Source organism: Ixodes scapularis, unplaced genomic scaffold, assembly GCF_016920785.2.
Source record: "Ixodes scapularis isolate PalLabHiFi unplaced genomic scaffold, ASM1692078v2 PGA_scaffold13__105_contigs__length_92229423, whole genome shotgun sequence".
In the NCBI taxonomy this organism is placed as follows: domain Eukaryota; kingdom Metazoa; phylum Arthropoda; class Arachnida; order Ixodida; family Ixodidae; genus Ixodes; species Ixodes scapularis.
Window position 1 is genome coordinate 65,334,924 of NW_024609839.1, and position 24,377 is coordinate 65,359,300.

The 24,377-nt window shown below is 44.3% G+C and overlaps 1 protein-coding gene across 1 annotated transcript in view; it reads left to right on the forward strand.

The window, feature by feature from the left end:
* LOC8026336 overlaps positions 1-24,377 on the forward strand; it is a 73,528-nt gene that overhangs the window by 42,584 nt on the left and 6,567 nt on the right. Inside the window, exon 2 of the mRNA XM_042289931.1 lies at positions 23,414-23,507. Within this exon, the coding sequence (XP_042145865.1) occupies positions 23,441-23,507 (67 nt within the window). The 5' untranslated portion in view covers positions 23,414-23,440. The remainder of the gene's footprint in view (positions 1-23,413; positions 23,508-24,377) is intronic.

A 24,377-nucleotide genomic window follows, 5' to 3' on the forward strand; every position in this document is an offset into this window, starting at 1 on the left:
AATTTGTCGCATAAGAAAAGTTAAGTGCGTTCGTTTTGTAAGCATTCTATCTTCTCAGTATCTAACCACGAAGCAGGCACGTAGCCAGGGGAGGGGCATGGGGCCCGGGTTTTCCCCGAAATCTTACATTTTGCTGGGACCTCCCCTCCCCCCTCCCCCTCATACAACATTTGCTCCCACAAAATAAAAAAGAGGGCCGGCGCTGCTTTGAGATACGAAACTTATGGTTCTCTCCCTGTATTTTTAACAGATCTCCATACGTGTGTTCTGTATCGCACGCAAATACAATTGTTTTTTTTATTATTAAACCTGACGAGGTTTCTTAGACCTGCCGTGTTCCCAATAAATACGAGCTCAAAATCGTATCATTATGCGTATACGGTCAAAGTGACGCAGACACTTTGAATCGTATACAGGCGTTAATTCGTCGTCTGCAGCAGGCATTTCGAGGCGTCTCGAAAACCGGAAGTTGCCGTCGCAAATACGCAAATATTTCAGAAACAGCCGATTCTCGACAAACTTCTGTCGTGGTAAGTGTGTAATCTATGCTTCCTATTCTCCCTATCTTTTTACAGCGGAACTGTTAAGGGCTAGTTTTTCCAGTTTCGTGTCCGGTACCAAACAAATGTCGACACAAAACTACACAAAATTCTGGACAGCTACCGCCATCTATGAGCGACGGCGGAAAGCGCACAACCAGTCTGGTTGCGGCCGTCGCTCATAGATGGCGGCAACCTTTCCAGCTATCATAGAAGAATGGATAGTTGGGCGAGTGGGTGGGAATTCATCGTAGGAAACAGCGCGCTATGCAGACCAGGACGAAGAAGAAACACACGGGACGAGCGTACAGCTTCGCTGGTTTTCCTTCGTCACCAAAATGGAAAGACTGAAAGTTTTTTTCTACGTTTAACTTCTACGCTTAATCTTTTTTTTTTTTTTTTAAGGAGTGTTTTTTTGGAGCGAAGTCCAGTCCTACGAATTCGTCAACAACAATGAACGCCCCTATAGCAACGGTTTGTTTGAGGCAGTGACGTCACACTGACGGGGTCAGTGGTAAGCATGCTCAGTCTATCGTTTCTGATTTCATGGAAGATACTGTAGTACATAATCTAACGTGGAGCGTTTTGTGGTTAATTATAAGACAGATACATATTATGTTCAGCCAACTTAATCTATTACCTATAAATAACATGTAAGAAGTGATCTCCGCACCAATTGCAATGCATGGATAAAAAAAAAAGTTCTTATTTAAAAATGTTTTAATGCAATTTTATACGTAAAACTAAATCGGCTCTGATGTGGAAGAAAGCGTGTTGCCTAAGTTTAAAAATGGTTGACGCAAAAAAAAAATCACGCTTTTTAATTTAAAAACGTCAACAATGTTCTCCGCCTCCCGACAAAACAAGAAAAAGCTTGATTACTAAAAAAATAACAAAGAAGACACTTTGCTGGCATCACAATTTGTGAAACAGGTATTAAATTGCTAGCTCTTAAAAAGGGGGGTGGGTGAGAAAGAGAGATAGAGAGAGCAAGCACACCTCCATAAAACGAGAACTTGGAGAAAAAGTTTGTGTTTACAATCCATTAACTAAACTAATACTACGAACTAAAAGAAAAAGAAATGTACGAAATGATATGTGCTTGTTGCTATGTGAAAGCTATTAGCCCGCTTAGCGCATTGAGATCATCTGATACCCCGTCTGGCATCCATAAACCGTATATTGCGACCAACGGGTTTTCCGCTTTATGGGACATGTAAGGCCTAGAGGCGTTAATGGGAAACGCCCTTTTCCTTGTTTATGAATGAGCGCATCGGTTGTCACCTGTCGGAACAGTCCCACATCGAGCCTCTATTATTAGCGGGAAGGTCAGACTTGAATGTCCTTCTAAGAGAAATCAATGAAAAACCAAACGACGACAACAAAAAAAAAGAGACGTGCTTTTGTGTTAGGCCCCGTTTTTCTACACGGCTTTGGTATAATTAGAAAAGAGGATTCGAGATATCGACCATAATTTATTCATTCGAAAATTATGTTCGCAGCGGTAACTCATGTATGACTTTTTTTGTTTTGTTTTAGTGATGTACAGAGCACGACACGATTATTTAGACACTGACAAATTAAAATGTAGGGTGTGGCGAATGGCGCCTAAAAATACGTGTACACCGAAAAAAAACAAAATGCGCTGCAACGCAGTCTCTCTTCTTTTTTTGCACGTAGCATGGTCTTTATTGTGCTCAGTGCCTTAGCGCGAACTCTTATAACACAGGATGTTTTACATGGCTGACGCCTGGGATGGGCAGTTTAGCGATAGTATTTCAGAAATACATTTTGCCACGCGTTTACGCCAACTCAACTTTCTAAAGTCACGCCACTACAGCGACGCTGCTGTCGGCTCTGCCCATGCGCAGATCCGTCATCTCTCGCGAATCTAGTTTCTGCGCGAGCGCTCTGCCCGCACTAAGTGTGGGCGGGTGCTGATTTGTTTGTAAACGGTTTGTTGGCCTATATTATAGCGCATCAAAGAATCGTTTTTTTTTTTCTTAGGTCTAGACCATAGTTTTTTATATACTGACCAAGCCTGGCAGATTGCCACGAGAGGCGGCCGCCGAAATGGAAATGGTGGAGCGGCAGACAACGGATGAGAGAAGAGCCACGTGACTGGCGCCCCGCTGCGGCGGGACGCCGAAACACACTTCTCCCGAGCGAGCAGGTGTGTTTCGGGTTCTCGCCGTCGCGAAAGCTCTGCGCTGACGTACAGGTTCCTCGAGAAATGGCTCTTTAATGCTTTTTGCTACCAGATCCTCGCGCTCCGAATCTGCGACCGGGCACTCTATGGCTCCGTCGTCGAACTGCCAGGCTTTGTGAGTGTAGAGGAGGCTACGTCTAGATATAATTTTCGTCTCGCCATTCGCCTCCGTAGATAGCAGCGATTGGATTTCCCGAACTCTTTGCGGGAGAGCAGACGTTCCAAATTTCTTAGATTAAATTATTATTATAGTCATTAGCCACTGACAGTTAATTTGGGATTACGACTGCTTTCAGCTCAGTCAGTGTTCCTAAGTTTCGAGTTATTTTCCTTTCTCAATATATTGTGTTGTTTCATAAATATCACGGCACAAAGTTCGAAGTTTCGAGCGTTTGCGGCAAACCTGTAACTATATCTGCTAGAGGAGGATAACGCAACACTGTTCATAGCCCGTGCAGCGGCGACGTGACGTCACGGAGGGGCTGCGGTACGCGTCATCGAATCGCGCATCTCGTTTCGTAATTGGGTCTTCGGGTTTTCTTGTCGGCTAAATGCTGCAGTCTGATTGGCTACGGAGCGCTAATGAGATGCGCGGGAGCCGGGACTCGCCGCGCCCTGACTACGGCCGTTTTATGTTTGATACTCGACACCTTGTATATTCGATATGGGGTGTTCGATGAGCACGACAATCGCTACACATTTCGCTCCGCAAGAAATTTAGGAGATATTTAATAGAAGAAACTATAATTGGTTTGCTATACATAGGAAACTATAATTGAGGTGATATATGATATCCGGAGATGGTAGATTTTTATGTATTTTTTCCCTCTTTGCGCACTTATCATTATTTTTTATTTTTTTATTTTGGAAGTTGATGTTTGGCGCTTGGTGCCCGAAATGCGATATATTTGTTTCCGAAAAGGCTTCGCTTCTACCCCATGAAAGCGTCGCAGAAACGAAGGATAGGAGAGAAGCGGAACAGTAATCTGGACACCGAATCGGCACTTGTCCCTCGACATTTCTGTGCGTCTGGCTATAATGAAAAAGTTTCCGAGTATGGCGCGTCCATGAGTGTAATTATTTTCTCTCGGCGGCTCGGGTGGCTTTTATATGATGCCAATAATAGCATGCTATACCGATCGTTTTCACACCTCCAGTACAAAAAATAGAAATAAAAATAATTTAGAAAATAGTTAAGTTGACTCTTTGAATTTTTAAAGATGGTCCGGAAAATTAAATACCGTTTGCAGCGTAGGACCATTACGAGCTCTTGGCAAAACAATTATTGTAATGGATAAATTGTTCAATATTTTCCTTTAATTTGTTAACGCTCTCCCCCTCTCTCTCTCTCTCTCTCTCTCTCTCTCTCTCTCTCTCTCTATATATATATATATATATATATATATATATATATATATATATATATATATATATATATATATATATATATATTAACAAGCGTACATCTTCGTATCTGTGTACGTATGTGTGAATATAAATGTTACAATAAACGGGGAAACATCGCGGTAACCCGTCGCGTCTTCGCGCTGTCCGAGTTCACCCCCCGGACGTGGATAAAGTGATACTGATTGGTTGTGTATGTGTGTGTGTGTGTGTGTGTGTTCTCGCGAAAAAGGGCGCGTAATCCGCGAGACCTGACAACACGAGCCTCCTTTGATACGGCGCCGGGGGTCTGGGGGGATAGACGTGTCGTGCTGCCCAATTGGATTTGCTGGGGTTGTGAGGAAGCACTCGCTTGGTTCTGATTGGCTGCGATTGAATCCGCTTCGCTGCGCCTCGCCTGTCGTTCCTAGTTGAGGGTGGGGAATTCGGGGGAGGGTGCAGGCGCTGTTATCGGTGCGGCTTACAAGAGAGTACAAAGCCCGAGAGAGGAAACGATACAAAAAGGAAAATGGTTCCCCGACTTCGGGTATTTAGCTACAATGGAAAATGTTCTTGATATATGAAAAAAAAAATATACTGTTTATGTTTATTTACATGTTTGGTTATTGATGCTATGGTTGTGCGAATATTCGAAATTTTGAATTGTAATTTCGAATAATACGCTATTCGATATTCGCTCCGAGAATAACTGCACTATACGCATTTTTCGAAGTGTTGACTGCGGCGGGCTTGCCCCGTTGAGCGCAATTCTTACCGAGCAATGGTGCACTGCGGAGAAGCAATACCTGCGGAAGTGAGCTTTGCGGGGGTTGTTTCTCTGTATTACCACGGTGCTCGGTAAAAAAGCGCACTCAACGGGGTAACCCGCCGCGAGAAACACTTGGAAAAGTATGAATATCGCAATTCCGTGCTTGGAAGAAAGGCATCCATTCAAAGTGGGATGGTGCACGCGTACCGGCTGTATATACAAACAAATAAATGGAAACTTTGTGAATGTGTATATCTACATTGTAGTAAAAGTCTCAGAATTAAACTGACTCTTATGCAAGAGTATACGTGAAGCAGAGATGCCTTTACAACCTCGTTCATCATGCGCGATTCTTTTTTTTTTTTTTCAACTCGAGAGAAAATAAAGATATTTTATATATCAAAATTTGTAAATTCACTCAAATGGGTATAGTTGGCTATTTCTATAGGATTCATTCTATGCTGAATCCGTCGTTTACTTGCCATCCCAAGACATCAGACCTTTTGATGTCACAGTTCGTAAAAATAGATAGCTTAAACTTAGTAGCTTATAAATGAACAAGTGGAACAACCTTTACGAGTTTAGCCGGATTTTCGTCTAAGCATGATGCAACAGTAGGAAAAGCCTTGGAAAAACTATTCGATATTCCAATTGAAAATATACGGACAAAACCACTATTCGCTTTGAATTCGCTTCGAACACTAAATTCACTATTCGCACAGGACTAATTGATGTCCATTATCAGCAACAACATGTGCCTTCCCGGTGGTGCATAACAACATTGTCAAAAAATACACACACACACACACACTAAAAACACTCTAACGTGGTACACATACCAATACCAAACAGAGTAAAACAAAATAACATATCGTAAGATAGTCCTGGCATTGCTGAGTTTTTAAACCACCTAATAAGCATGCCAATTCAAGATGACGAGACACCTCTGACTTAATAATGCTTTTTGTTATGTTATGGTATGTTTTGTTTTGTTTTGTTTTGTTATGTTAGGTTAGGTTAGGTTATGAAGTCAGCAAAACCTGCGTACCAAACTTCTGCGTGCCTTCTGTCTTATCCAACGATGCGCAGTCTAATGATGCATGCGCAGTCTTCGAAGATCTTATAATCTATATTGCGTCGCTTAATTAGCTTTGAAGATGATAGAAAAAAGAAATGGGCGAAAAAGTTAGCCTTACGTTCGAGTTGCCGTTTTTAACGAAGCGGCTTAGCTCTTACGAAGCAAGAAACAAAAACAAAAAGCTTTTATTTCTATAGCATTAAGCTTCATGTTGAAGCTTCCTCTCAGTAGTGCTCACTCAAAGCCTATCCAACTTAGAAGGATAATGATGCTTTAAGTTTTTTTTCTTTTTTGTAAATTGTAACCATTTTTATTGTTGTTTTTATTAACTAAAGACCTGATGAAAGGAAGTTTTTTTCTTTTTTTTTTTCGAAGTTGTTTAAGAAGTCTGAGACGAACTCCCAAACTTTTATTTTTTTGCTTTGTTTTTCTTTCTAAACCGAGCCGGTATCCCAGCATGGCAACAGGTAATTGCTTGGAAAATGATAGTCCCTAGGATAGGGACAGCTGATATCGTGTTCCTTAGCGATTCCCCAGGAATTCGATTTTTTAGGGAAACGTGTTGGTTAGTTATATGGCCCGTGAGAAGTGTTGTGTGTCATTTCTTGATTATCTGCATAATGTTGCCAGTTTCTGGAAATCACACTAGGCCGTACGACCTTCACAAAAATTAAAATTTTAAATTTTATAAAATCTTTTTATGCCATGTTTTACTTGCCTAAGTCTCCTACGAAACCCCTAAAATGTTACTGCACTTTACAACGCACATAATGTGGCAAGCGTGAGCGAAGCACAAAGCACATGAAAAAAAAAATCAGTTAAAAAATGTCTACGTCGGCGCGTGGGATATATATGATTTTGGCATGCCAAAACAGATCGCCAGAACATTGAGCCCTCCTACATGCGCCGTAGGTCTCAAACCTTCTGACGGTGTAATCGGGTTAGAGTCATTACCAAGGCTGACAATCAGGTACAGGTTGTAAAAAAGAAGACATCGCACGTCCTTTCTGTTTCTGTTCTTCCTAGTCCAGTGCGCTACCCGGGCTTTCGACGCAGATACCGGTTCAATATGTCACGCCCAACTTCGTGGAACGAAAATCCGAAGCGTGCCTTTCTTAGAACTCCCACTCGATCACCTGGGGAAAGCGGATTCCCCGCGACAACTTGAGGAAGTGCCGTGCGGTTGGGTAGGTTTAGGGAACTGAGCTAGGGATTTTTTTTCCCTCGACGTCTAAGCAGGCGAGCGGCACTGTCAATGTGAGGTATGCAGGCTCCATCTACCTCATTTGATGCTGTTTTGACTTCAAGGTGGAAACTGTCTTGTGTCGTTTGCATTTTCCGAGCGCATCCTAAATGCATAGCGTTAAGAGGGCCACTCCGCACTCTTCTTTTGGGGGAACAACAGGGAGGCCATTGAAGGGCAGATTGTGAGCGTCTTGTGAGACGTATAAAGCCGCCAGTGTACCGTGATGTCATGGTGTCGCGTACGTCACTGTGTCAGGCGACGTCACTGCCGTGTGAGGTGAAGTTATGGTGTCGTGTGAGCCATGGTGTCACGTGGAATCACGATGTCACCTGGCGTAACGTGACGTCACGATATCGCGTGATGTCACGGCATCACAATGTCACGTGATACTCTGACGTCATCGAGGCTACGTCTGCGGGCACGAAAACCCTAAGGGTTGACACTATAAATGAAGAAATATATATATATAGAAACGTAATATAATATCTAGGAGTGTGTTTTTTTTTAAGTAACTGAACTTCATTTCAGAATAGCGTGGCAAGGGGCGAACGCTACGACCCATTTGAAACCATTCAGAGCCCGTGACAGCAATTCCCAGGAGGAATGTACCCAATGTAATCGGGATCGAATGAAAGGCGAACTGTGCCGGAACTTCACCGCGCAACACCGGCGCAGCGTGGAAGAAGCTTCGGTTGTGCTTGACGAGGTTCAAACCAGAGCTGGCAGTAATGTAATTACTGTAATGAAATTACAGTAATTTAATCACTTGTTTCAGTAATTAGTAATGTAATTCATTACTTTTTGTAGCAGGTAATTTAGTAATGTAATGAATTACTCCACCGACGGTAATTGTAATTAAATTACCTAATTACTTTTTCGCACCAGGCATATTTTTGTGTCCACAATACGCAAGAGCGCTTTTCTTTTTATTTTACTTTTTCTTTTTCCTCTACACCTTTCCAAAAAACGCTCTTCGGCCGCCGCTACGTTGCTGAGGCTCATGCGGCTGGTGCGACTCTCGCGCCCGCCATCAGCTATACATTTTCTGCCACTCTCTTGAACTGTGAAAACCCGCTCAGCGCGATTCTCTACCTATGTTTTGCGGTTTTGCATTGGACGTTTTCTGGCCCCTCTTGACAGTTTCCGCTTACTTTTTCTGATGCATGCTGCGTACCCTCTCTGTGTTGTCTTCCACTGTGAGAAATAGGGCTGGTAAGTGCCTGCCATTCGAGCTTTTCGGCTCGACATTCTCGGGAAACGAAGGAGGGGAAGTAGGTCGAACTAAGGCCCCTGGTAGTTGTCCGGGTTGGGGTGGGAAACGGATCAGTCGCGTGCGTTCCTCTGTCCATCGGTAAACATGCAACAGAGAGTTCTAGCTGTGTGCCGTGAACTGTGTAAATAATGTAAATAAAGTTATCTGTAAAAGGAAGTTATCAATAGCTCCTCTATATTTAAAATTATACAAAAGTAATGCGAAAGTAATGTCATTACTTTTAAAAGTAATTTGTAATGGTAATTAACTACTTTCTGGCTGTGGTAATTTGTAATGTAATTTAATTACATTTCAGCAATTTTCAGCAAAGTAATTAGTAATGTAATTTAATTACAAAATATGAGTAATTTGGCCAGCTCTGGTTCAAACACATCGGGGTAGGATGCACACCCTGGTAGCGCCCTACTCTCCTCCCCGCAGTTTGATCAGTTTCCAGATGCCTCCAGGAGGCGCAGCACCTGGCGATTGCCAACCCGATCACTCCGACGATGCGTCGTCACGTTCTGACTGCTCACTGGGGACCGCAGCGTCTACCGTTTGCAAAGGTATACTGAGATATGATCGACATGGCCTTGCTGGACACATCCGTTTTTGGTGGACTGACGACATCTTTTAATGTTTACGCGTGAGGGGTGGAAATGGTATTATTGACTCCAAAATGGGTTCCCGGTTGAAAGGCCGGTCTGCTTTGCCATGTTCGTTTAGCTGCTTGCTACAAGTTCATTTTGTGTCCATTTTTTTTCTTTCTTTCGGTCAAGCGAAACAAACGAGGGCTGAATTTGAAAATATGAGAGAGGCAAGAGTGCATCCCTAAGGGAAAACTGCATAAGTGAGGCGTTTGCTCACACGTGTAAAGAACGCGTTGGTACGTATTCGACGAGAAATCTGGATAACTGTTGCTGCTTTACAACTAATTTTTTTTTTCTTGAGACAAAAAGAAATACACCTGATTTGAACAATCACGAAGAAGCCGGAGGGTGGGCTATCTAGGGAAGGGAGTGGACTAGGGAACTTCCCCACCTCGTTCAATCTAGGGACAAAAGGAACGGATTGTAAGTTTTGGGCCAAAATGCGCTTCGGAGTTCTGAGCAAGTCAGGGACCTAGGAATATGTTTCTGCTTGTTCGTGGGGAAGTTGATCCGTTTTGGGAGGGTAAGAAGTCTCCGGAGCGGAACAAACACAAATACACCCGATTCTTTCGACGATCGGGAAGCTAGTTAGACAATCTGGGGAAGCGAGGAAACTATGTATTTTTCCCGGCCTCGCCAAATCTAGGGACAAAAGGGAACGAGTGGGGCCTCAAAAAATACGGAAAAAATTATTTTTTTTTTTTTAATTCCAAAGAAGATAGGAACCTGGGGACCCGCTTTTGCTCCTTCGTGGGGTAGTTGTTCCGTTTTGGGGCAGTAGGAAGGTGTCCGGAACGCGACAAACAAAAGTATTCCTGATTATGGGGAATACGGTTGGACTATCTGGGGAAGCGAGAGAACTAGGAATGTTCCCTCACTTCATCCAATCTAGGGATAACAGGAAGCGGGTCGGGACTCGGGAAGGGGAGAGACGCTCTTTGGAATTCTAAGGAAGTAAGGGCCTAGGGACCCGTTTCTGCGCGTTCGCGGGGGAGTCGCTCCATTTCGGGGGGAGCGGGAAGTCTCCGGAACGCGACGGCGGCGGGGTCGGGAGGAAACAGCTGAGCCGTCTCGGGAAACGACGCGGGTCGGAGCACGGAGCCTGCAGCTTGGCGACACGGCGCGCGCTCTCGCTCGCGCGCTCACCATGTTGACAGCGGAGCCCGTGGTCTGCGAGGTGAGCCAGTCGGAGCCCGAGTTCAATGAACTTCCCGCTTATGTATATAGGCCCGGGTTTATAGCGGTGGCTTGTCGCGATTTCGTCGCTCGTGAATCTCGTTCCTAGGTTTTCTTCGCCTTCGCTTGGTTCGCTTCGTTCCTGGATATTAAAAAGAGAGAGAAAGATAGCCGATTCCTAAACAGGAAGTATTCGTCCCGTGTTCGTGTCTGATGTGGCACGAATATGTTCTCAGGTATGGGACTGTAGTGTAGTTTAAAATAAAAAAAATATAAAGGAAACGTGCAGCAGCCTTTAGTCTGTTGCAGGTTAAAAAAGCTGGGGCAAGCTCATGCCACAAATCTCTGCACTTTTTCCCCTTTAGCGCAGCGAACGCTGGAGAGGATGTGTTTTCTTGCCTTCTGCGTTGCGTTCGGTCTGCTATAATAGAAAGAGTGGAGGGTTTAAGCGCAAAATGTCCAACAGTGCGAATGCGCCCAAGTTTGAGTTTCGAATGTGAATGTCAATTATTAAAAAAAAGCAGCCATCGAAACTCTTTTGAACTTTCCCAACACTCTCATTATTCCAGTGACTAGTCATTAACGAGATAACTATTCGGGAATAGATTTTCTGACCCATTATGTGGGGTACACGGTTTCATTTCGAATGTATGGCGGGGGAAGTCCTATGACTTTGGTGCCCTCTACCCAAGAGATTCTCTCATACTGAGACCAGTGACATTATCACGTAGGCACTAGAACGATCAGCTATCAGTTAAAAAAATAATCTTATTTGGGACACATACGTGCCCTAATTGCAATTTTATAGTTAAGGAGGACTATATCTCATGTATATTGATGGAATATATATTGTTGCTCTATGGTAGGTTAGATGTTTAGATTTACTTGTGGCTGCAGTATATCGGTTTCACGGCGCGCACTTTCGGCTCAAAGTATCGCCAGACACCAGCGTTGCCAACTGAAATATCCAAAGCCCGCTAAAGGAATCCAGAAAAACCGCCCAAAACCGCTAAATTTACATGTGCGCTTCTGGGGTTTTCGAGATCGCCTGAATATGGCGATAACTCACTCTAAAGCATCCTAGAAATTTCTAAATCACGACAATAAGCGGCCGATTCCCTTGGTAAAAAAACAATCAAAGATCGCAACACACCGAGGTAATCTCCGGCCATAAGTAGAGCATGCTCCGAAACTACTCTTTCCAAAAAAAAAAACGCTCCTTGGCCGCCGCCATGTTGCTGATGCTGATGCGGCTGGTGCGACTCGCACCAGCGTCAGCAACATGGCGGCAAACTTGGAGCGTTTTTTTGAAAAGGTGTATAGCAAGCGAAGGATCCTCGCACCTCCGACCGGTGGAACTGCGGAGTGATATCTCGAGTGTTTCCAAGAAACAATCGAGTGTTTCCTTTCCGAGAAACACTCGACCCCAGGGGCAACAAACCGTTTTCAAGCCCAGTCACTGGGTTTGAGGCCAGACTCTCACCGGCGACCCTGCTAACCCTAACCGAGTGGACTGTGATTTCGATAGGCGCAGCCTGCGTAGGCGCAGTTTCTGACACTGCTGGCGGCAAAATTCTCGTCTTTTGCAGCTATATTTCGTGTTTCATGGTGTATGTATTTTCCCGGGGACATTGAGAAAGCATTGTACTACATTTAAAAAAGAACAAAAAATCAAAATAAACAAAAATCTAAACAATTTTTTTTCTTTGGGGGGAGGGGGGCGGAGGGGGGGGGGGGGGAGCACATGCAAGAGATTTAGCATTACAGTTATTGACAGGTTGAGAGTTGAGTGGAAGCTCCTTCCATCTTTTTCCACCTTAGCAGAGCGAACTCTGGAGAGGAGGTAGCCTTCTCTCCAGTGTTTGCTCTGCTAAAGTGGAAAGAGGAGCGAGGCGGTTCCCCTGAACTTCACCAACTATAGATTATGATGAGATACCCGGTCGAAAGCTTTTTCGAAGTCCAGAAAAATAACGTCGGTTTGTTGACCCCTGTCCAGAATTAAGAAGAATGCATTACTGGTGTGGAGTCGCTGGGTGACTGTGAAAAGCCACGTCGGAAACCGCGCTGGCTGCTCGAAAACAAGTTGTTCTCAAAAAAAGAAATATTGCTCGGATGTTTAATGATAAAATGTACGTTCGTGCTCGACTATGCCCGGATATAAGACGAAACGAAGCATATACAACTCGGTCGCGCACCGCGCACAGATGAGCAGCGTTTGCAGGCAGCCCCGTACGGCCCGTGGATAGAGAGCAGGCGAATTTGCGGAGCGGCTTAAAAACCTTAATCGCCGTTTATTGCGGCAATTTGCAAGGTGGCACGCGAGCTCCGTCAGAAATTGTATTCCGTTTGGTGAAGCTTGGAGCGAAGGCCGAACGATCGCTCGCTGCTTCCCCCGCGAAGCGTTAGCGTATGCAAATACGGGCGAGCATTTTCGTTCCGCGTCGGTCCTTATTAAACGGGGAATCTGGTTCAAGGACGGAAGCTTCGGTTCCACACGACGCCCCGCGCTCGATCGTGTCGGACGAAGAAGGCGCGCTACGCCTCATCTATTCACGCACTTGGGCCGTTGTAAATGTAAAAGTATGAAATGATTTTTAACGGAATTATCACAATCTCAGAAGCGCGTCCGTTCTTCCGTCCGGCGGGCATGTAACCCTGAACTTAGGCCGAAAATTTAGGTCATGTGGCATCGCGTGACGCTACGACCTGCCCCCGTGACGCCACTCGTCCGTCCACCCGTCCCTTCCTTTCCCGCTCAATTTAGCGAGGAAACCGAGGTCACGTGACACTATATCATCCCGTGACACGGCGATCTGATATCGCGACGTCATCCATTCGTCCGTGCGTGCGTATTTAATGTTAAAAAAAAGAAAATGTTGGTTTACGGGATCTGTGTAACAGAACGGAACCTGGACGTCTCGAACTCGCTCGATGTTGATGACACACAAAAACGTGAACCGGGTTTTGAACGTCACGAAGTACGAGCGTCTAACACAATACACACTAAGAAATTTTGCTCCTTTAAAAAGTGTGAAAAGGCCGTTTCAGAGACTATATATATATATATATATATATATATATATATATATATATATATATATATATATATATATATATACGGTATATACATATATACCTTGGCTGCGCTTTTAGAGTACCCCTATTTTCGAGCAACGCGCCTATTTTTTTTTTTTTTTTTATCGTACAATAGCCACGCCGTTACACGGGAGAACCTTCATTTTTGAATGGTGTAAAAAAAAGTGTGGAAAAAGTGGTACGATAAAGTGAGCCGAACGCCATTTTTTTGAAGGGTGTTCGTCCTTCGAAAACGTCTTTGAAACCGCAGTCATACTGTTCATATGCATACATACATACATACATACAGACATACATACATATATATATGTCGATATGAAGAGTGTGTATATAATACATACACACACTGTTACATATGGACACGATGAGAGAATTAGATACGGACGCACTTTGAGCGTGTTGGAAGCAGGTTCGGTTCGTACGGATAATATACGTGTGCTTCGAACTTGTCTGCAAGTCGGTATCTATGTATATATGATCGATGTTACAGGGCCGTCATGCAAGAAAGGAACGCGCCTCGGACAGTGTAGTGTTTTAGGGGGCCGTTTTTGCACGTACGATACGCTACGATATGGGCCCTCCGGTACGAACTGCGCATGCGCTAGAGCAGATGACTCGCACATGTGCAGTTCGTTACCGGAGGGCGCATCGTACACCGTAGCGGGTGTGCAAATACGGTTCCCTAAAACTCCCAAATGTCTCAGCAGACTGTCTCTTGAACGACGTATTACAGTTATTTTTACGACCATGTCGAATAATTATTTCCCGTACTAGTTCGTTTTCCACGGAGATAGGTTTCTCGAACCAAGAATATTATATGTTTTACGCCAAGTATTAACGAAAAACAGAGCGGGGCATACTATAGTAACTTTCGTATTCGCGGAGGCGACCTGAGAACAAATGTCCTCGCATTGTCAAGTATACAGGGGGGGCAACGGTGGAGCAGTCACCTTTATTTGCTTATTAACACCTTTAATGCATTAACACTTTTAAGAATGTAACGTTTTTTTTTTTTTTCTTTTTTTTTTTTTTAGTGTGTGGTTACTACATTTAGGTCTAGGCTTTTTTTTTTTTTTAAGCATAACATTGTAGTTTATTCACGTCTTCGATTTATTTTGAAGTCGTATTTTTTGTCGGTGAGCGCCCTGCACCAGGTCGTAGTTAAAATTGCGCGATGAAGAGGAAGACAAGGAGGAAAATAGAAAGATGAAAGGAGAGAGAGAAGGGGAGTACGCGTCGGGTCACGGAAGAGACGCGACGTGGGACGGTGTAGCAGGTGTCAGACAGCACGAAAAGAATCGGCCATGCATGGGGCCCAAGGAAAACGATCGTCGGTAGAGACACGAGGTCGCTCTACCTTGCTCGCACGATTGCAGTCGGTCCCGTCGTCATTGATCGCCCTTGGAGCGCTTTTTCGGACACCTCGTGGCGATGCTCCTTTCACAAGATTTATCAATCTAACCCAACACTTCACCAAGCTCTATTTTCTGAACCATATCATCACGCATAAATCATCAACTAAAAGTTACGATCCCCCATTGCAGCGCATCTTTCAACAACTTTCAACTTGATTGTTTCTCTCCATTGATTGGAGTTGCCTTCCCGCAGTGCCGGTTACAATTGCTAACTCAGCTGATTTTAGAATTGCAACGAATAATTTGTTAAATAATGTTTTGTATCATCTTCTTTTTTAATATGTATTGTTTTACTATATGTACGTTAGAGTGCCTCATTCCTTCCTGTATAATACATTCGGGCTAGCTGTCATGCCAAAATAGCAATACGAGGGTTGCAGCAGACCGCATGCTTGGAAATGCCAATTATATAAGTTTCCGTTGGAGGCGCCTGTGACTTAATACCTTTCCGAATGATAACGGCCATACTCTATAAAAATTGAACTCAAGAAGCGCTTGTATTCGTATCTGTCAAAAAAATTTTGAAGTTTGCTCCGAACCCGCGCAAAACTGTGTGAGCTTTTCTCCGGTGAGATTTTCTTCGTGATTTTGTAACGCGTGGATGTTTTAGGGTTTGCGTCTCGATGTGCGTTTCTGCGGGTCATTGTTGTGCTTTGCTTTTATCATATATCGAAGCACAATCAAAGGCCGAGGACACAAACACCACACGCAGGCATCCTTCAAGCGCACGGTCAGTTGATTAATTAGTCACAACGCATCGTCAGCGATTTATTAAATTAACCTTGTGTCAATATAAGTGTGTGAAGACTGCGAAAATCGCGAGGCTGCACCTTCGATGGTGCTCGATTGAAGACTGGATTGTATACTCGAGCGGCCTCATGTGCTTGAACTTGCTCTGAAACGGAATAACGGAATATTAGTAAAATAAATAATAAGGTTTTCTGTCTGTCTGTCTATGTGTTCGTTTGTATGTGTGTGCGTGCGTGCTGCATCAACACCTAGAAGGACAGTTTGCTAGAAGCCCATTTGTAAAAGGATATACAATAAACCATTCGAGACGTTAAAACTAGAGCTGGGCAATTCGTCGATTAACCGACCGTTTAACCAATTAATGTTTTGGTCGCGATTAATTTTTTTAAATCGGTTAATATTTAACATTTTGACGAACCAAGAGAAAGTAAAAATTAAACGCTTTCGCCACGCAGACGTGGACCTGCACTTGTATGAAGGGCAAACTTTAGGTGCGATTTTAACCTAAAGTAAACTGTAGGGGCGAGAGTTGTAACTCCAGACAAGGGTGCAGAAGATTACTCGTGTCCTGGCCACTTCGATGCCTTGCGAATGTCCGTTTAGTTCAGCAGAAACTATTCTGAACAATCAAAGGAGGTTCTCTTGGCGGAGAATATAAACGAACTTCTTTGTCTGATGCAGCTAAAGTACTAATTAATGAGTGCCAGTGTATTTGAGCTGTTTTCAACAACACATGGAACTTTATACATAATCCAAATTCTATGTTGCGCCGTTTATCACATTACCAGCAAAAGCAAAAAAAAAAAAAAAAGTCTTTTTATTTTAAAACATGCAACCACTTCCCCCTTTGTAATGCTCACGCCCTGAGGGTAAAATAAATAAATAAATAAATAAATAAACAAACAAAAATATTACGCCTGGACATGAACGAGACCGAGTAATCGATTCATTCTTCAATTAAAGGGTGGCGATTCATTGCGTTATTTCTTTTAATCGACGCCCAGCCCGTTACAACTACTGAAGCGCTACGTACAACTTCTACAGCGCGGTGTTGGCGTATGTATACGTTGGGCTGTCAAAAGTGGAACCGTTCATGGACGCTCAAAGTGGCACCAACTGATGTAGCACCATAATAAAATAAGCAGCCTAACAAAAAGGCTGTCTAGAAACGCATTTTCAGAGCGGCCTATAGCATAATAATACGGCACACGATGGAATCCGAGATCATTAATCGTTCGCCATCCAGTGTCCCCCACGAAGCACCACCAATGGCTGCCGCATGCAGCACGAGCCCATAACACCTATACTCTAATAACACCTTCCCTCCGCGGCTCTTTTATCCCTCCGATAAGCGCTGCCGCTCCCACCAACAGGAGCCGATGGGAACAACTGCCACGCAGCGACGACATAACGAACGCAACACGAAACATTCCACCCCCCGAGCGGCATCCGTTGTGTCTGCGCAAATGGCCGTGCTCAGATTCCTACGGTTCGTTTCACAAAGGATTCCAGCGAACGCACGAGACATCAGAGCCAACCAATCGAATGCCTCGTGACATTGGGGATGGATGCGGAGCGACGTGCGGGTCGTCTAGTCACGTGGTACCCTAACTCCGCCGGATTGGCCGGAGCGGCTCATAGCGCCCGCTGTAGTCCATCATAAGGTGAAGCGGCATGTCTTCTATAGGGAGGCGTGCTACTGCATAACAAGACGGCATACTCTTTTGAGAACAATCTCGGCCGCCCCGACCTGCCGGTGCTGACGGCTCGGCTGAATTGTTGTGTCTGGCAGACCGTGTCTTTTGTCACGTTTTTTTTTTTTTTCTTTCTTTTTCTTTTATACACTATTGTAGGGGAATGTGTAGTTCGTGTCCTCCGGGGTGACACCATATATATTGTGTGTCTGGGCGGTCTCGTTAGGCCTGTCGAATGCGGAGTAATGTGGTTTTTCGTAATGGACGAGGAACTTTTTGTTGTTGTTGTTGTTGTTTTCGTGAGTGATGACTGGAAGGTTGGAATGAGAACTGCAAGCAGAGCTCTTTGTTACCGCAACATGAGAGGAGCAGGTGTTGTGTGCGTATAGTTGATACGTTGTGCGAAGTAGTTCTTTTGCACGATGCGATAGCACTGAAACTTAAAAACCTATCAACTTTGTGCGAAACGAAAAAGTACACCTGTAACACATTTAGAGTATACTGAAATATGATTTTAATATATCGGGCGTGGTTTTAACGTACGTTTAGTGCACTTTTAACTTAATAGTCGGCCGGTGTCTGCGCGCGCATATGAATTCTGTTTTTGCCGCAGTCCTAATCTGGCAACTAATGTGCACGCACAGTGCATCAAAATATATCTATATATAGTTTCTTTCACAGAATGGTGCTTAGGACTAAAGATTTTTCTTTTTTTTAACTGTAACGTAAAAGTGTAACACGTGGCCTCTCCGCGAAATTAGCGGGGAAATTAAATTCGTATAAAGTTATACGGAAATAAAAAAATACATCAATTCAAGTTTTTCATTTAAATTTAGCGAAGGAAATACCTCCCACTAAGCAAATATAAAAAGTCCACCTCACATTTTTGTGCACCTCGGCTTTGTCATACGTTTTAGACGCCCTAACCTATTTTTTTTAACTGCTTTATTAGTCGATCTTTATGAGAAAAACGTTAGCAAGAACCGTTCCGAAGAGCAGTCACAAAGGAGCGTCACGAAGGACCGTTACGTCAATTTACCCGCTAAATTTAGCGTGAAGCTTGACATCACGTGACCACGTGATGTGACCTTAAAACGTGATGTCAATTTCCCAGGAAAATTTAGCGTGCAACCTGACGTCATTGTCGTGACCGCGTCGGTGTGACCTTTATGGGACGTGTCAATTTCTGCCAGGTGGTAGTTTGCGCTCGAAGCATTTTCTGCTCCCCAGTGTTTGTCAGCACGATCGAGCTTGTATATATACTTTATATATAGGAGTGCGAAAAGAGTGTGCTTTGGTGTATTTCTTTCTGCCATTGGGGAGTTGCCGCCGACGCAGACTTGCTGACCGCGCGAACACGCCAATATAACGCCGTCGACGCCTCAGCGCGACGTGGGACAACATCCCCACGGGGCGACGCGTCGGGGCATGCTGACCTTTGGCCGCGTTCGCCACTTAATTATGCAGCAAGGTCGGTCGCTTCCCGCTCGGAGCGGTTTTAGGGGCAAGCCTTTCCCTCCTACCTACCTCCCCCCCCCCCCCCCCCCCCCTTTCCAGCGCGTTCCGAAGATGTTTACACGCACCCATCTTCGCCAACACCTGGGGAGCATGCGCAGTGCGCGCCAAATCGACCAAGATGGTCACCCGGCACGACATATTATGTGTGTGGGATGGAGTCGAAGGTGTCGACTCTGCATTTTGTTTTTCTTGCTCTTTTCCCTCGCGAAAAAAAACAACAACAAAAAGAAAACAATGTTCTGTTTGTGCAATCTTTCTGAGGAGGTCACCGGGACCACAGCGCTCCGTGTCCCGGCGTTATACATCATGTCGGCGATGTGTAAACCCACAGTCTCACTGTTCGTATTACAGATCTTACAAAATGCATGCGGTGTTCGCGCTGCAGTCACGACGAAACAATCATAGGTTCCGAATATGCTTGAGAGGTGTCCGCGTCCACTGCTGTCATCATCTGTCACAGTAAGCGAACAAGCGACAAACACACTGATCGTATAAACGTGTCAAATGCATCGTTATTGCTCACTGGAGTGTCACTAACGAGCGCCCTAGAACATGGTTGCGAAAACGAACTGCGGTCACTGAGCTTAAAGAAAGGCAAGGCGGCGTTTCTGCATTAGTCGATGAGAACACCGAAGGAATGACGTAGCAAAAAAAAATCGTGCATATTATAAGCCCTACGTTTCTTCAGCTCTCTGTAACTGTATAGCGGTGAAAATTGCCCCCATTTGCGTTACGTCACTTGACAAGCTTCTGTGTTTGTCGCGCCCGAGGGACCAGGCCCGAGAAACGAGCGCTCGAGTCGCTGTCCAGACGACGCAGTGGCGACGGCCGGTCCTTACGCCCCCCGTCGACATTTCTTATTTCGGACGGGTGTCGTAACCCCCGAGGTAATCCGGGACATTTTGCATCCTGAAGTTGGTGTCACAACTTGTCGCGTGCGTGTGTGTGTGTGTGCCCGCGATGACTCTCGGTGTCGTCGTCACAGACTTGTCGACGGTCGCCGTCTGACCTGCGAGCCATTTAGAGGTCGCGGGCGACTTTACTGCGGTCTTTTTTCGGCGGTGTGGGGTTTAGGCAGCCCGTTCTGTCGCACGCACGGAGATGATTCTGACGCAACGATCGCGGGCCTGCGGGTCATTTAACGTGTAGAGTTAGAATCCGACGAGTGTGGTCGACCGGCCGACGTTGTCGGGCGAACTTTCCCCTCTCGTGTTCCCTCTTCCTCATTCGCGCCTCCCCTCCCAAGTAGTCGGTCCCCTCGACCAATACCCGCTAAAAAAAGTTTCGCCGTGGCGATAACGTCAGCTTCATGTAGGGTGACATAGAAAATGCCGACCTTTAAGCGTCTCTAGTTCGCGGACTATGATCGGGAAGATACGGTTGTCTGTATCGAAGCACGGCAGAAACACAACCCTATTTTCGTTCGTTTATTTTTATTTTCAAGTTGGTTTTTAATGTTTTAGGCGGGATCATCAGTCGGCAAACGGGAGCTTCCCCGCTATTCATTCAAGACGTGCATATCCGGGTACCCAGTATGTTGCGGGAAATCCATCTTCGTTTAGACATACCCGCACGGTATTAAATTGTCTTTGTATACCACACGACGGGGGAGGGGAGGGGTGAAAGGGGGAGGGAGGGGGGGTTAAGAACAATTTATTCTCTCCGGATTATTTTCCGGCTTCACATTGTCCAAATCCTCCCATCTAGCTCACTTTAATGTGAAGTCCATCTTTTGTAGTGCGTGAGTTCTTCGTACTAGGTGTCGTGGGTGCCACCCCACGGAAGATTAATGACTTCCAGTTCCGCTTTTTCTTTTTTTTTTTAGACAATCTATTTAATATTTATGTTACGTAACATCGCCAGGTAATGGAATGCGTATGGCTTTACCCGAGTTGCTTGTTGTCCTGCTATAAAATGCACGAATTCTCCCATTTCTTTTTAATAGAAATACCTTGGATGGAGGAGGTGATTGTTGGCTTAGCTGCCATTTTGAATACTCACGTAATTCATCGTTCCAATAGCCGGCCTCTAGGGGACTTGTAATTTTTTTTTTACTTAAATAAAAAATAAAATAAAAATGAAATGACTGAGGCATGACATCACCTGCCTCTGATGCGAGATAATAATAAGAATAATAATAAAAAAAAATTCTTTAATGGCAAGCGTAGATGCAGCAAGTTTAGTTTTCGGGACTGGTCCAAGCCAGCAAGGACTTGTAGGACCAGACCTAACATTCAAAGGTAGCAGAGAAGACGGTAGCACAGAAGCACGTGCGTGCGGAGAACACGCACGTACGGACACACATAGACACACGCACGCACGCACGAACACACGCAGATGACCGCGTGTCTCGCCAGAGTGCAGCCGAGAAGCTGAAGTAGTTGCTGCGAGAGTTGTTGCAGCTTGAAGGGAACTAAATAAACTACGCAGTACAAAATTTTGCTATAGTTGGATCGGAAAGGGACGGGTTGTCAAAATCGGTGTGCGTGCCGATTGGCGAAGAAAGGCCGCACTAGCACTGAATCGTTTATCATAAAAGAAACGAAATAACACGTCTATTCGTACGTTGAGTCCGTTTGTTAGTTCGCGCGGTCACACAAAGCAAAATAAATAGACATATCCAAAATGGTGTTAAGAACGCCAAAAATAAACAAATCCAGGGTACATTATATCCTAATATTAGATAACTTTTTTTTTTTTTTACTTTTTTTTTGTATTTGTGAGAATGTTTTCCGGAAGCTTATTGAAAATGAAAGGTACATAATAGGCACGGACTCGTTTACCATGACGCGTGAAACATCGATGCGTTACATAACGAGATGTCTGACAAGAGTTCTTTTAGAACTTAGCAGAGGAAATTTTGTAGCCATCGGGCAAAAAATTACGAAGTAGGACACTTTGCGCAGTTAGTGAATGGAAATCGGGCAGTTGTAGCGTTTCGAAAATGTTCGAGTCAGGTGAAAAATCCATTTGGTATTCAACGACTTTCAAAAGGCCTTTCGGAATAGGATCAGTTTTGCTTTGCCATAACTCTGTACAGTCAACGAACAAAGTAATCCCGTACCTGAGTACACTGTAGCCAATGGCATGCGACATCGATTTTCTAACGGTGAAGGCCTCGAAAATTTTTCGATCAAAAGGTTAATAACTAACGCTTTGATTTTTTTTATATGCGTATGACAGATCCGTAGTTTATGACGTATCTGAGTATAAAGATACACCCAAGTACTTCACGCTATCAATGCATTACAGCGGGAGACATTTACAGTAGGGGCATTTGATTTGTGTAAAATGACGTACGAGTGAGCATCTACATGTTTTAGTGGGTTCGCAGATCAGTTGTGTTTTGGACATGTTAATTTTAATTAGATTTTAATCGATCCAGTTCATTACCTGTACCGATTCATTATTCAGTGGCTGTACTGCACTGTCATAATTAAGGTGGCGAGAGATAAGTGCGGTATCGTTTGCGTATTGAAAATGGAACAATGCCGATCGTCAAAGAGGAAACTGTCGGTCGGATTTTTCGTCGGTCGGCTATTATAATAATCGATCGGTTATTATAATATTAGTAAGAATTATAATAATAATAATAATAATAATAGTAGTGTAGTGTAATGGTAGTGTCCAAAGGTAGGGATAAATAGAAATTCAAGGAGGGTAAATCGTAAAAATATGATAGGATCGATGTTTTCCACAACGCCTTATTGTTCGAGCAAGCAAAATGACGGTTTACATCCCCGACGGGATTCACGCTAAAATATTAATTCATTTATTTATTTATTTTTTCAATCATACACTATATCTGTGTGTTCTAATGTTTTGCAAGATTTACTTGTCTTTTTTCCCCGCCGAAAGAACTCGAGCCGCGCTACACTACTGGGTTTATATGACGGTGAGCGCGCTGCAGTTATCGTCAGTTATCGCAGTTCGAAACTATCTATTCTAATGACGAACGATCTTATTCGAGCATCGTATCGACAGATGCTACGTAAAGCTTTTTTTTCGAACTTTCTATAATCGTAAGTTCGAACATCGAACTCGGTGTAAAAAACGTTTAGGGAAAGCGCCGTTAAGTACGCTTCCCCCGCGACACCGATGCGCTGCGGAGAAGCGACATTCCCAGAGCAGAACTTGAATACAAACTCAGTTTGTATTCAAATAGAACAGGAAAGAAAACTTCTAAATACCATATACGACTTCATTTTAGCGAGGGCCTAATTCTCGCGAATTTCATGACTCGGATGATAACAAGAAAAATGAATCCCGCGAATATACTGCCCTGTGCAATGAATACATACCAAACCACTCCCAGTCGTGAAATGTCATACCCGCGAAATATTCCCGAAACCAACATTTCGGGGAAAAGTTCGCGAAATATCGAGCCCCCGAAAAGAAAGTCCTTTGCGGTGTTTGGGATTTATGCACACCCGAAACTTCTTTTTACGTATATGGCAAACTTCCGCAATTCGCAGTCCTAGCTGTTTTGTGTTGTGCGGTGTGTCGTTGAATATCTCGTGTGAAATAACAGATGGGAGGGACGTGATGTACATTTTTGTCAACGTAAAACTGGACGCGGTGTGAAAGATTCACGCATGAAAATTTGATCGAAGAACCCGTCTCTTCTGACATATGCAGGTGCAACGAAGACCAAAAGCCTCCATCATGACAGTCAGTCCCCGCCTGCGGAAGTTACTTCCGCTTATGGCCATTACTTTCTTCTTCTTTTCAGGTAAGTCACTTCTCCTCTATTCTCCGTGTTTACTCCATCATTTTTATTCCATTATTGACCATCGATAGTGCTGCGAACCCGCGTGCGATCCAGTCGTGCTGTTTACCTGTTGCGTCTTCCGGAGTGTAAGTCAAGCCTACATGCTCTAGAGCAGACTGGCTAATCAATACTCGTCTTCGGCTTCGCAAAAACCTTTATGTTGGGTATATCGCCAATTGCTAATAGGTCAGAAGGAGCGGAGCGTCTGTTACCGTCTTTCCGCCTTCAATGTAAACGCCCTGGCTGCTTCATCACGCTTGAGATCCCTAGTTTGTTACCGGACCTCATGGGCACCAAAAGCACCATGGAAGGCAGCTCGCTAGCGGTGAAATGCCGATTGAATACCCCTCAGCTTCTGTACTTGACCTGCATTAACGTCACATTAGTGGTAATTGTTGTGGCCTTGCTACTATCGTATTCCTTTTGCAACACACATTTCGCAGCATCAATTTTTTTTTTGGCAAGAACAATCAGGAATTGTCATCGTCATTTCTTTCCACCATCGTGACCACTGGGCCATACTAAATAGTAAATAGTAACCGCCCAGCATTTGATCGTTCAATAAAAAGTTAACCACCATCATCTGCATGGTGCGACGATGTTACGTGCAAGCCATGGACAGTATAGTCTGTCAATACAAGAGAATCAACCATTACGTAAAAAAACTGGAAAGAAACGGTTTGTCTGTGCTGTAATCGACACATACGAAGTCTTTCAGAGCTGCCGTTGAAAAAAGTGAAAAGTTAAGCACAGAATTTAGAAGCTTTATAACTTTTGCATTCTGATTGCATGTTTTGTTTCTGTTAAGATCCTAAGACCAAGACACCTCTC